Source organism: Erigeron canadensis, chromosome 5 (genome assembly GCF_010389155.1).
Source record: "Erigeron canadensis isolate Cc75 chromosome 5, C_canadensis_v1, whole genome shotgun sequence".
Lineage (NCBI taxonomy): Eukaryota > Viridiplantae > Streptophyta > Magnoliopsida > Asterales > Asteraceae > Erigeron > Erigeron canadensis.
The window spans coordinates 28,251,432-28,265,368 of NC_057765.1; the positions used below are offsets into that span (position 1 = coordinate 28,251,432).

The 13,937-nt window shown below is 32.3% G+C and overlaps 1 protein-coding gene across 1 annotated transcript; it reads left to right on the plus strand.

Moving 5' to 3' along the window:
- On the plus strand, window positions 1-9,212 carry LOC122599634 (uncharacterized WD repeat-containing protein C17D11.16-like). Its single transcript, XM_043772172.1, has 13 exons — window positions 1-130; window positions 360-472; window positions 583-637; window positions 708-855; window positions 1,448-1,503; window positions 2,291-2,404; window positions 3,121-3,182; window positions 3,253-3,349; window positions 7,846-7,917; window positions 8,186-8,293; window positions 8,463-8,591; window positions 8,671-8,700; window positions 8,786-9,212. Exons 2-13 carry the CDS (start codon window positions 366-368, stop codon window positions 8,939-8,941), a joined length of 1,134 nt encoding a protein of 377 aa, XP_043628107.1. The 5' UTR covers window positions 1-130; window positions 360-365; the 3' UTR covers window positions 8,942-9,212.
- The last annotated feature ends 4,725 nt before the right edge of the window (window positions 9,213-13,937 follow it).

Sequence of the window (13,937 nt, forward strand, 5' to 3'; positions counted from 1 at the left end):
AAGGTAAAATCAGGTCAAAACCCCCCTTTAACGCCCCCCACTAGTTCAATATTTTCCCAGGCTCCTTGTCTTCTCAACGACCTCCGACCATCGCCGCCGACATCCCAATTGCTGTTTGGCTGTCAACAAGGTATTAAATAACACGCAATTGTAATTATTTTTGAATGTTCGTAAAAAGGAGATTATAAAGGATGCTTGTTTATTAAATCCTTACAAAAAATTTTAAAGTTTTTTAATTTTGTCTCTCACCATACAATGTTTTTTGCATATCAGTAAGGATATGGAAGACACATCCCATTGGTTATAGGTTAATGGAGTTTAATTTCACTTATAAAATCCGTTAATTATTTTTATCTCAGTGAAATATGGAAGAAATAAGACCCGAAGATATGGAACCCTTAATATCATGGTCTAATGACAATGGTGGAGAATTGTTAGTCTACCGGCCAATAGAAGACACAAATGCGTCTAGGTTAGTTTTCAATTGTCATTCCTAATGTTATTGTATCTTTTTTAGACTTTATGTTAGAATTTTTCAAGATTGTTTGATGTCTGTGTGCCACTTTGGTTTGATGACTACAGTTCAGATGATACAAATGATTCAGCCGGCACTTTTCAAGTCTCTCACCATATTGATGTATGTGATGTTAAAACCAACGGATAATTTATTGTCATTTTCATGTTTGCTAATATGTGTTTATAAACAGACGATGACTGCGCGTCAGGGTGACTTGACAAAGTGTCATTCTATTGATATTACACGGGTACGATTAAAAAAAACCCCATCTGTTGAAGTACCCGAGACTGCCAAGATAGATCCTCCTCTATGCATGGAGTGTTTGCATTTCAACTCAGGTAATGTTCATGGGCTGAATAAAATAAAGAATCAGATAAACCCAAATTATCCCACCAAATTACCGGATTAAGCCATTATATATTATTAATTGTTCTATTATTTGAGTACTGTAGATTAAATTGGGTGATTGAATCATACGCTCAAATGTGTTTTTTGTGATGTATGAAGTAAAAAATTATGTTTCCCATTATTTCAAGCGTTGGATTGTTTTCTCCTTTTAGTGTATCATTGTCTTTTTTACTACTTATTTGGAAGTTTTGTCTATGCCAAGTTATGCTACTTTGAAAAAATTATGTTCATTTTGTTTTGATAAAACGCAACTTACAAATTCTGAAATCTTTTTCCAACAACTACATGAGTACATCATCTAGCATTCATGCATGCATAATTTGCTAGATATGCTACTTTTATCGTAATTTTGCAATGTTTGATGTCTTAAACAAACTGAATAACCCTTTGAGTCTACTTTTGGATACCTTAAACCAAACCTATCCCGAATAACTCAAACCCAAATTCTATATTGTTTGGGTTACGGGTTAGTATATTATCTTGGAAACCCGAATAACTTGACCCGCATACCTATGCTTGCAGTGAATTCTATAGCTTTTGGAATGAGGAACTCCATACAGATACGCTACTTGAGACAGGTTTTTGTTTCTATATTCAATAGCTTTAGGAATGAAGAATTGAAGATTCTTGACTTTTTTTTGGAAAATAAAAAGTATATTCCAAAGTCAGGGTCATGCATACTTAGATCCAATCTATTCTTTCGTTTCTGCTTCTATTCTTTAACCGTAACAAGGACAACCTTTGTAAGGATGGAAAGACCTTCTTATGCCTGATTTTTTTCAACCTCATTTACAACAGCAATTCACAGCCTATTCCCTGTTCCAGATGACCCAGGTTGCAGTGTAATACACTCCCTGAAAAGGCTTGCTAGAGTGCTAGACTCCTTACACCTTGTCCCGATGAGTTTCCCGCCTAATGTTGCCTCAAATGAAGTGGAGTCGAGACATTAGTCTTCCACCAACTATAGATCTTGGCTCACATGCCAGAATCCGGTTGCATCCTGCAATACACTAATCAATTTTCTTCGGATACAAGTCATAGAAAACACACCAGGAATAATTCATAGGTATTGCCTATGTTAATAGTCACCATGCGAGTAGGCACATAGTTAAGAGCATCCCTCCAAAAACTTAATTTCAGTGGGATCCATTATTCCATCTGAAAGGTTCTGTAGACACAACAGGTTCCTCACCATTTAGAGCTGCCCACATACGTAAGTTTAGAAACTGAAAACCTACAATTAGCATCCAATCTCCAAGACCAACCATCCTGTTTATGAGTGACAAGAGAGGGAATGCTAATGTTACATGTAACATGTTAAAGATTATATGTTAGTCATCATAATCGAGGACTTTGTCTCTTCAGGACCATGGGGGTGATGAAAATGATTTTTACGCTAATGAGAAGATAAAGAAAAAGTTCTTATTTGGAGGTACGAGGTTAATGGACGGAAAGAAGGATGGCGTCGCCGTATGTAAGGTGGTCTTTCTAATTCCTAACATTCTTGGAAATATCGATGTTGATCAAAATGGTAATTTTGTAAAATAGTAGAATACCAGATTTTGGTCTTGTGTATACACGTGATTTAGATTAAGAAAACGACATTAAAGCATTTAGAGTTGTTTTTTTATATGTAGTGATATATTAGACATGCATATTATACACCTTTTTAAAGCTGCTATATTCAATCAACTATGATATCTTAAGAATAAAATGAAATTGTTTGTATCCATATAATCTTTAAGTTTATTTAAATTTAGATTAGATATTAAGTCCAATTTTAGGTAAAGTTAGTCTAAATTTAGGTAAATATAGATTGAAAAGTTCATATTTTATGAAAGTGAAGTGCACTTAAATTAAATGGAAACCCTACGGGCTTTCGTTAAGGTGCATTAAATAGTTGTACTTATACCATAAAATTCAGCAGTGAGCTTTTGATATGGAATGGTATAAATGTTTTATGAACGTTAAGTGAAGCCCTAAAGGCTTCATTTAGCATTTTCCGAATTAAATTTATTAATTTGTAGAGATTTTGCAATTTGGGATGTTACTATTAGGTAAACTAAGCTTCTGATTGGGTAACAGAAAATTTCAAACATGTGACTGGTTAATTAAGTTTTAGGAAATGTCTTCTATTACTGTAAAGATAAAGATAAGCTGTTGAAAATAATAAAAATTGAAATATGTGCATGTAGGAATGGACAAGACGTGGCTCACATGAGACTCGTGTGCTTGATTTATCTATTAACCAGAAAAGGTATGGTAATGCTTTATAGATTGAGTTTTATAGATTTAGATGGCATTTTCATTGTAATGGTAATACACAGAGACCTCCTTGCAAGTGCCGGTGCTGATAAAGAGGTGAAAATTTGGAGTCTCGAAACGTCAAAACGCCTAACAGACATCAAACTACACGAACTTAAGGCAAGCTCTTTGTATCTTGTCTTTAAAGTTCTTTATCTTATCACTAATTTAGTACTGTGCATCGCTCGACAAATTATTTAGTAAGACTAGGTCATACCCATCTAATGGACGGGTAGGACGGGACTTAATAAAAGAGTTAGTCCTAACAATTCAAACAAGCTAAGCTATATTATCTAGTAATCAACTCTAGAGAAAGCTACATAATACACACCCGAAATATATACTTAGTAATTTGTAATGAAGTTTAAATTGACATATAATAGCATACAATCTTTACTATTAAAAGTGTTACATTAAACGAACATCTTTTTAATCATTAATTATTTATATACTAAAAAGCAATATGCTTTTTACAAGCATGTTGCATAATGTGTAGTGTCTTTACTAATATTAAGTTATTAATAATAAAATATGGTATCACTGTGCTAAAACGTGGAAATTAAATGAGTAATCTTCTTGAAACAAATGTGCTGGTATATGACCAATTAAGTTAACACTCACAAAATCTATTATTCATTTGCTACTTTTTTTCATTTTTTAACTTTTTTTCTTTTAAGGAAAGGAATAATATTTTGATATAAGTTTATAAACATTATGTACCCATTTTTCCGTTCCTTAATAACAATAAAATCAAAATAAATGATCTCAATCTTAAGTCATCAACATCTTTGGATCGTAAAAGAAAACTTAAAGGTCTAATTTTTTTCCAAACAAATGTAACAAATCTTATAACATAAACTTAGATTCAAAGGTATCTATCAAGAGTATTTACATAATTTTACAAAAATCATTATCCACAACAACATTATTAAAATAAAAAAAAAATTATTTTATATCATGATAGTCATCATCACAAACATGCTATTTAAGAAAATGAAAGAAAGATAAAGAAGAATCCAATAACGGTATCTGGTAGTGTTGGCTTATGTTGATGATCGAACCGGCAACTAATTTTTTGACCTTTTTTTATTTTAATCTATTTAATAGAATAAACAGTATAAAATGGTAATTCTGATGAATCATAAATCAATTAACTTATTTTTATGTAAAGTTTGACACATTATCATTATGTATAAAAGATATGAAGCAACATAAGATACGTCAAAGTCTATAAATAACTTAAGCCCCGTTGCAACGCACGGGCAATAATACTAGTTACTTCTAACGTGCTTTTTGTACAACATGACATGTCAGCACACATAGGCATGCTAGTGTCCTTGACTCCTTGTAAGAAAAATCTAAGTGATATGTTAGATATCCAACGTGTTTATGTCAATAAATATCAACATAGTGAACGAATCGATTATAATGGCTATATGTTCAATTAGGAATATTATACTTGTAGAAAAGCAAAAACTCTTCCTTATCAAAATATATTTAATCATTAGAAACTGCAAAGAACATCAAACATTACATTTATGAACCAAACGGAAAGTGAAAAGGTCGATTTAAAATACAGTTAGGGTAGTATTAGCTGCACCATATAGCCATCCAGGATTCCAGGTCGTTGCTGCAAGCACGTAAATTACAGAAAGTGAGATGTTCATCTGCGATCAGTATATTATTATATTAGAGACAACACAGAAGGAGATTATTAACAGCTTAACACATTAAATTATATAATGCCAAGTTGCCAACACAACATGCAAACTCACACAAAACGCTAAAGATGCTGAGCTCCTAGCTATGTCTCCAATATGAACGAGGATAAAAAGGTTTCAACCTAGTTGCAGACATTCAAAAATTCAAACTTTTCAGCTAAATTACAAGCTAAAAAATAGCATACTCATAAAAACCAATGATCCGATATATTTGTGTCTAAAGATTCAAATGGGTCAGACTGGGCTAGGCTCTTCATCAATTGATTGAAGCAGATCCTTTAGGTTGACAGTCAGCCAAAATGCATTCTCCCCATTTTGGCTCAATTGCTCAAACGCAACTTGATCTGCTAACCAACCCCTTTGAGTTACCCATTGTCCGTCTCTTGAGATAAGAATTACCTAATGAGCACAAAATGCTAAACCCATGCTGTTCAACACAAAATTCCGCATTCGGTTGGTTTTCTTATGTTTCTTTCACTAAATCAAGTCATTAGGCAACGTGTCAAAGGGATTTGTTTCCTGTCCCATTCTACAAATCCCTTTTTGGAATATTTGTACAAACAAGTCATGTTAAACCATACTTGTAAAAAATATTGGAAGAAATGTTTGATATGGATTTACAAACAGGAGTACCTCTTTCATCCGGTTTGCAATTATGAAAATGGATATGAACCCAAATCGAATGGAGAACCTTGGAGAATCAAATAAAGAGTACATTCATATAAATTTAAAAGAAAAAGCCAATGATCAAAATAACAGTTGATAAACTTAATTATGAAGATTGTAATTACCCATATAGTTCGAAAATTGCCAACTTTTGCATTATAAGGTGGCATGAAAGCTCTTTAGTTTTGATTGATATCTATTGAACTATGACTAATCACTATAAATAAGGTCTTTGAAATCACTCACCAACATCTATGAGGTAGTCATACACGATAGGTTCTTGATTTGTTGTAATTTCAATGTAGAGTGAATTGTTTATCGTATGCAATTTAGCCTTATAAGCGAATCGGAAATTAAACCCCCTAATATCATAGTTGTGAGACTCGTACGAGTCATGAGTCGACTCGTACGAGTCGAGTCAAAACATGGAGAAAAAGAGTAGACTCGATATGTGACTCGGTAGAGGTTTTGACTCGTGGATAAATTGCAAGTAAATGTGTGACGCGGTCCGAGTTGAGTCGTCTCGGGAGTCGTGCGAGTCAGATGTGTCACTGGCTCCCTTCATTTGATTGGAAAAGAAACCCTAGATTTGATGGATTTCATGCGTGAGAGATTGAAAAAGGGTACTCGGGGTTACGACGTTATGATGTGGATTATATTTTTGGTGGCATAGGTATGATCTCTGTTATGTTAGAAGCTGAACTGTATTTCTCAGATGATGGAGAAGATACAAGACACAAGTACAAATAGGGATGGCAAAAATACCCGTACCCGAGGGGGAATTCGATACCCAAACCCAATCTGACCGGGGAATCCCCGAGTTGACCGGGGATGGGGACGGGTACGGGAATGTAATTTTATCCCCCGATGGGGACGGGGATGAGAAACTATAAATCCCTGTTCCCCATACCTTAACATGAAAAAAACTATATATGTTCATTAGTTACACTTTAAGTTTTTTTCTATTTTTAAGAATCACTTTAAGTCTATAGCTTTTCATTTAATACTTTTCATGTGTTACACTTTATTTATCAATTACTTAACATAGATATTAGTTTATATATAGAAAGAAAAGGCCGAACTACACGTTTTCTTAGCTATCTTCGAATTTAATGAATTTATGTTTAGTCCAAAAGATATCCCCGATGGGGACAGGTATGGGGATGTAACTTAAATTCTCGACGGGGATGGGACGGGGATTATAAGTGAGAATCAGGTATGGCCAAGGTTGTAAATATCGCTTTTCGGTATCGTCTCGGTCAATCACCGATAAGTGATATATCGGGGATATGTCGGGGATATATTGGATTTATCGGGGATATATTATAAGTGATATATCTTATATATCGGCAGAGATAACTGAGATTTACAACCATGGGTATGGGGATAAGGATCGAGATCCCCGACGATACCCGCCCCATTGCCATCCCTACGTACAAAACAAATATTGGGGCTAGGGTATTTTAGCGGTTTCTTAGGGTAAATTGCATTTTGGGCCTATAAACCCATAACTTTGGTCTTTGGGCATGTGTTACAGCATTCAAGTTTTACTTGTAATTATTAAAGACTTTGTGAAGAGATATACTATAAAATATATTCTGTAAAAATTTATTAGTTGATGTTAATATTATATTGATATATAAAAAAATGATTTAGCACATAAAAGAAGTTAAGGATCATCGAGTTTCTAATAAATTTTTGATACGATAATAACTAATAATTGATTGATGGATAACTGTAACTTGTCTACAGACTCCATATATATAAACAACCAACAGACACATACATTCGTTGCAATGTTTCATGAATCGTTGTGTGTGTAACCGCCACTTCAACCATTGTGTCGTTTCTGCAATAATTAACTGATGGGGTCTATTTACACGGCTTGTTGGCCTACAGGCCAAGCCAGAATACCCATTTATTTATTGACCCAATTCTAAATAACATAATAAAGTTTGACCTTTTAGTAAACTCTTTGGACCGTTTGACATTAAGGTCCAACATATACCATTTATGGGAATGAAAAATTAAAGACATTGGTTCTTGAAAAAAAACTGTGTGAGATATTGCTTGGATGTTTATAAATTTCTATCAATAAAATAAACAGTTAATTGAGTGTTAGTAAGCTTTTATTTATTGAACAAAACAATATTGCTCACTAGTCAATATAGGCAATGTGTACATTAATTTTCATACTTGCGTAGAATTATGTTTTTTTAATTTCCCCAGGTTAATGCCGTGAGCTGGCATCATGGAGGACGTTGCCTTTTGAGTGGATCGATGGATAGAAAGATATACATGGTGATTGTCTTCCCAAATCTCTTGTATTGTCTTCCCAATCTCTTGTCAATTGAATGTCTTTTTTAAACGCTTGTAAAATGCTTTGAATGGCTGCATACAGTCTTGACCTTCTTACTTGATAAATTTGCAATCACAAACACTAACTACTAACTGACCTCTTGAAATTTTATCTGGCTGTGCTACTAAAAGGGTATCAATGTGTTAAGAACGGTCACATGTAGTTTCCTTATAGATCTTCTTTGTTGATAATGTGATCATTATATTGCAGATGGATTTGAGGGAAGACATAACGAAAGTAGAAGGAACCAAGTGGTGGGAAACCAATCATGGTGTGAAAAGCTTGGCTTGGAATCCGACGGTGGATCACAAATTCATGGTTAGTACTGTTTAATCTGTCAAAGCCCCATATATTAACCAGTGCACTTAGAGTAAATGTCGATGTGTTCGACTTATATAACCTGTTTGATATAATGTAAATCCAATATCAACTCACTTGTAAATAAATATGTAACAGTGACGAGTGAATTGTAATTCTTTCTTGTCAGGCTCTGCTAGATGACGGTGAAGTTATCTTCTATGATTCCCGGAATTTTTCACCAGAGAATTCAATACCGGCTTCTGAAAATAAAGCTGACAAGATAAGTGCCGTTGCTTATCACCCTTGTAAAAAAAATGTAAGACTTTGGCTTAGGCTTTTATTTTTTTTTTGTCATGGTATCACCATTAACACAAAAAAGAATAATTTATTTCCAGGTTTTTGCCACGGGGTCAAGTTCGGGAGAGGTAATTTAATGTTTGATTATTTATTATACTAAACATTTGTTTGAGATTGTTTGGACTAACATTGTGTATTATTATTAAATAACAGTTGAAGGTCTGGGATCAGAATCAATTGAGCCAACATTTGAGTGAGCAAAAAGTTTGTAAGGGAAAGATCTCCAAGTTGACATATCGAACAAATGATCCAATTTTGGCATATGCTTCTTCAAGCTATGAAGTTGGGACCATCAAGGATGAGTCCTAAATTTGGCATATGGTGAAGTTGGTTCTGTTTGTATTGTACCATGGAGCGTCTAATCGTCAACATTTTTTGGAAGCACTGTCAACAAATCCCGAGGGAGAACCATTTTCTTTTCTTTTTTTATTCTAAATCTTTTTTGGTCTCCTATTGAAAGTTCAAAGTTGGCATTGTTTTATTTCTCGGCTCTTCTAGCTTTGTATATGGCTTTTATATATGTATTGCAAGTGATATTGATGACTGAGATTTTTTTATTTCATCTTTCTTTTAAGTTCAACACTTAACACACTTTACAAATTATGAGTAAAGTATGTGTGTACAAACTACAAAGTATATCAATAACTAAAGGTCGCGTTTGGTTTACAAAATCTGATGGAAATTGATGGAATTGGAATTGAATTCCATTCTTAGTGCGTTTGGTTGCACAAAGAAGAGGGAATCCCATTCCATAGGAATGTAAACATTCCATCATTTGATAAAATCTCTATTCCTTGGGGATGGAGGAAGGAATTTCATTCCTTCCATCACCTGAATTTTCAAAAAATCAAAAACATTCCGTCAAATTCCATTCCTTCAAATTCCAATTCTTTTGAAAGATTTCATTTATTCCCAAAACATTCTGTGAACGAAACGCGTCTTAATGGTACCAATAACACTTTCATCATTTTGCTGTTCCAAAAAAAAAAAAAACACTTTCAGCATTTTAATTGGGGGTTTACACATGCGCCAATGATTAATTAGCCTAAACTAATTAGCCTAATTGTTGGCCTAATAATCTGAGCCTACCATTTGTCATTTCTTACAATTAATTAATAATTAATGCTAAAAAGTTCAATCTGATGTCCTATTTTACCTTCTAAAATTTATATAATATAGATACAGATAATTCTTTTTCAATTTGTATATACTAGTTTTGCCATTTCTTACAATTAATTAATAATTAATGCTAAAAAGTTCAATCTGATGTCCTATTTTACCTTCTAAAATTTATATAATATAGATACAGATAATTCTTTTTTAATTTGTATATACTAGTTTTGCATTGGATTATGAAGTCGATCGATTCCGTTCTATTTGTTATATTATTGTCTTATTGAATTCATATATTATTATAGATAATAGATAAATTCTTACTAATTTAGTTATTTATTGTTGATACATCATGTTACACGACAACTTATATTGTTGATGGGGCTTTTGTGGAGGATTTTTTTTGCAAGAGATCTATGTTTAGAATCTAGATTTTTTTTTTCTTCTTTTTTTTGCAAGATATCCGTGTTTAGAATCTGGGATGGAGATTCACCCTTTTAATACTCATGTTGTGACTTAGATTACATGGCCTTTTTTTGTTTTATATATGAAAGGGCCGGGTGTTTATACTCATTTAGATGGTGTTGTAATGGTGTTTATACTCATTTATGAAATGGATGTTATACTCATTTAGATGGTGTCGCATATGGCAACCACGACTCCGTGTTGTAGTTTGTTATGGAGAGTTATACACTATTTTAAAGTTATTAAATAGATTTGGATTGAATCATCTTTTTATTGGCATAATGGCTACAGTCAGATTGTTGTGATATTTACTTGTTTAAATTACTTTAGTATATAAAATAAAGACAGACAGATTAATAATATGTATTCCGTAATCAAAATATAATATTTTATTTTATTTATATTCAAAATTCAAAATATTTATCAAATGCAAGTTTAGTTGAAAAAAAAGAATTATCTGTATTATATAGATTTTAGAGGCTAAAATAGGATATCAGATTGAACTTTTTAGCATCAATTATTAATTAATTGTAAGAAATAACAAATGGTAGGCTCAGATTATTAGGCCAACAATTAGGCTAATTAATCATTTCTCATCACCACAAAACATATACAACTACACATCTTTTCACAAGATATCCATTTACCGTTAAAAATAAATTAAATGAGATATTAATTATTTTATTTTTTTAAGTTAATAATAATCAAGAACAAAAAGTACTATGTATAGCCAAAAGCTTCAAATTGATTGATCACAAATGCGACAGGATTTTAGGATTGAAGGAGTATACGATGGATTCGTGAAATTATCAAGGGTATAAAAAACGAATTATGTTATAAATCTTGATCTTGGATCGATAATCATTCCTACAATAATCAACATATAATATAATAGATAGATAGATTAGGAGAAGAGATGCTGAAAGCAAGAGAAGAGGAAGAGAGAAATGTATTAGAATAATGAAGGTGTGTTACAATGGTTAGGGTTAAGCCCTTTATATAGATTAGTACAAGGGTATAATGGTAAATACACAAGATATATATATTGGTATATAACACTCCCCCTCAAATATATATTAGTAAATCTTATACACTAGTTGTTTTGTTGCCTCATTAAAAACTTTACTAAGGAAAACCCAATGGGATAAAACTTAGTTAAGGGGAAAAAGAGTGCAACATGTGTAATGCTCCCCCTGAATTGAGAAAACATTTTTCAATCTCTGAAGCCCGATCTTGTAGTGACAACTGCTTGAAACTGCTTCAAGGTAAGGACTTTATAAATAGGTCATCAAGGTTCACACTTGACTTGATTTGTTTTATATTTGTCCCTCATTTGATGTAGCTTGCTAGAGTTTGTTCTTTCTCCTTTGATGTAACTTTCTCTAATATGATTCGTGCAACCAGCAACGTTGTCTTCATAAATGGTCTTCGGGGTCTTCTTGATTGATTCAATTTCGCATGTATCGAACATGTGATTTATCATCAAACACTTATCGAATATGTGTTTTGTTAGATTACTTGGGACTTGTTATTTTGATAAAGTAAGTCTTGTGTCCCATAATAATATAAAAAGCTTTATATTGATCACATGTACCTCTTTCATGTTTCAACTCACGCCCAAAATAGTCATACTACTGTCAGTTAAGAAGACAGGTTCGAACTGGATCAAAGTATGAGTCTGTGCACTTCCAAGGCATTTTATATAATTGTCATTTTCTACATTCCCGTATAAATATGTAGTAATGACATCAAGTAATTTCATATGAAGTCCTTCAGAGATTGTAGGGCCGATTAAAATCTATTTATTGTTGCATATATTACGGGAGAATATGTTTCCTCATTACCCGGGATTTGAGAGAAACTTTGTGCAACTAATCGTGCCTTATATAATCTCATTGTTTTTATTTTAATCACCCATTTATAACCTACTGGTTCGACGTCTATAGGTGTGTGGCCTATAGGTCCGAAAGATACTTCGCTTTTGAGCGAATTTTGTGGCTTCTTGCCATTTTGGGCCAATCATTTTTGTGCATGCATATATCTAGAGTTTTATATACGTATTTTATTACGTTTGTTGCTATAGCATATGAAAATATATATTGCCAACATGCATGTGTTTTCCGGTTTCAAAGTGCACTATTATGTATATAACTATTGAGATCTCATTTTCATTTTGGAACCGTTATTTCATCAAGGACTATGTTTTCCTCTGGTATTGTGTATGTCCCTGGGATATTTAACTCTGTAGAGGTTTCATTGATGTCATATTGAAAATTTTTCACTAACTATGTATTTGCTCATTTCTTTTCATGGGCTTTTGTCCTTGGAATCGATTGGCCTCCCACGTTTAATTAGAGCAGGTGCATGTGATGCTGGTACATTCGACTTTATCACTCTATTTGTATATGTGAATGCATCTAGTAATTTATGATATTTTGGACTTCATATGTGACCACTTTTGGGGTCAAGATTTGATAATGGTGAAGCATTCTTAAGTTATTTCTTATGTTACCGGTCTTTCTTTTTCTTCTCTTCCCCTAAGACTGGAAATTCTTTCTCATCAAACTGGCAAACAACATAAAATATTGTAGATATGTCATCAGTTGATGGTTATAATTAATTGATAACTTATGGGAATAAAACCCAATGTATATATGTCCAGTCGTCTTTTTAGTCCCAAATTTAGCGCGATGTGATGGTATTGATACATATACCGCGCAACCAATGATTTAAGCGGGACAATTTAGTTCTTTTTCAAAAACCAATTGCAAAGGAGAATATGTATGATTATTATGTATGTACATAGTCATACCATGTATGAAAAGGTATCCTTATCAAAAATACTTTATTATGCACCATGTATATTTCGATTGGATCTATTTATAATATAACCTAGAGGATAAAGATTTAAGCTATTCATAGACAAATTATTTGCCATGTTTATTTGAAATAATTGATATTCCGTATTATTCATAAATATGGTTTTTAAATGATAATCATTTTTTTTCCCGAATATCTTTAAAACTCAGTAAATTAGATTTACTGGAATATAATGCGTCAATTATTATTTGAATATCCGAAGATAAAGTTATATGGGCTATTTCAAAGCCCTATATGATGATACTGACGCTAGTTAAGATGCCTAAGAACTTGGAAAAATATCATGAAGAGTCACATTCATCTCCAAAATTAGCCCCGAAGACATTTATCTTCAAAATTAGCTTTGCTAAAGCTACTTTACATTTTTCTTTTTGAAATAAAAATTTTTTTTTCTAAAAAAAACATAAGGACATAATAACTTGTGCATTTGAAAGAAGCATGCATGTGTATGCATATATATATTATAAAAAAACTTAAAGTTTCTTTTTAACTGATATAGTAATAAAAATTACATATATGCTTCATGTATGAAGAATAAATTGACATAATGTAAACGATGTGATATTAGAATTAAAATGAATACAAAGTTTAGATTTATAGATAAAAATAAGAATTTCAATGTGTGACTATTTAACATTAATAATGTTTCATCACAGTTATATATGTGATGCCACTATATTTGTTAATTATAAATATGGAAATGAATCATGCTACTAATTTACTAAAAAAAAGGATCAAATAAATTCGAAAATTTTCGCTCGTCACCATTAAAGATGATTTTTATATAATCTAATACAATTTATAATACAAACGCGTAAATGTAGATAATAACATTAAAATACAGATT

Excerpts from the sequence above, each read along its gene's own strand:
- LOC122599634 (XM_043772172.1), top strand. The coding sequence starts at position 366 with ATGGAAGAAATAAGACCCGAAGATATGGAACCCTTAATATCATGGTCT. Across the intron at positions 3,183-3,252 it reads TTATCTATTAACCAGAAAAG|AGACCTCCTTGCAAGTGCCG; the intron begins GTATGGTAATGC and ends GGTAATACACAG. Across the intron at positions 8,701-8,785 it reads CGGGGTCAAGTTCGGGAGAG|TTGAAGGTCTGGGATCAGAA; the intron begins GTAATTTAATGT and ends ATTAAATAACAG.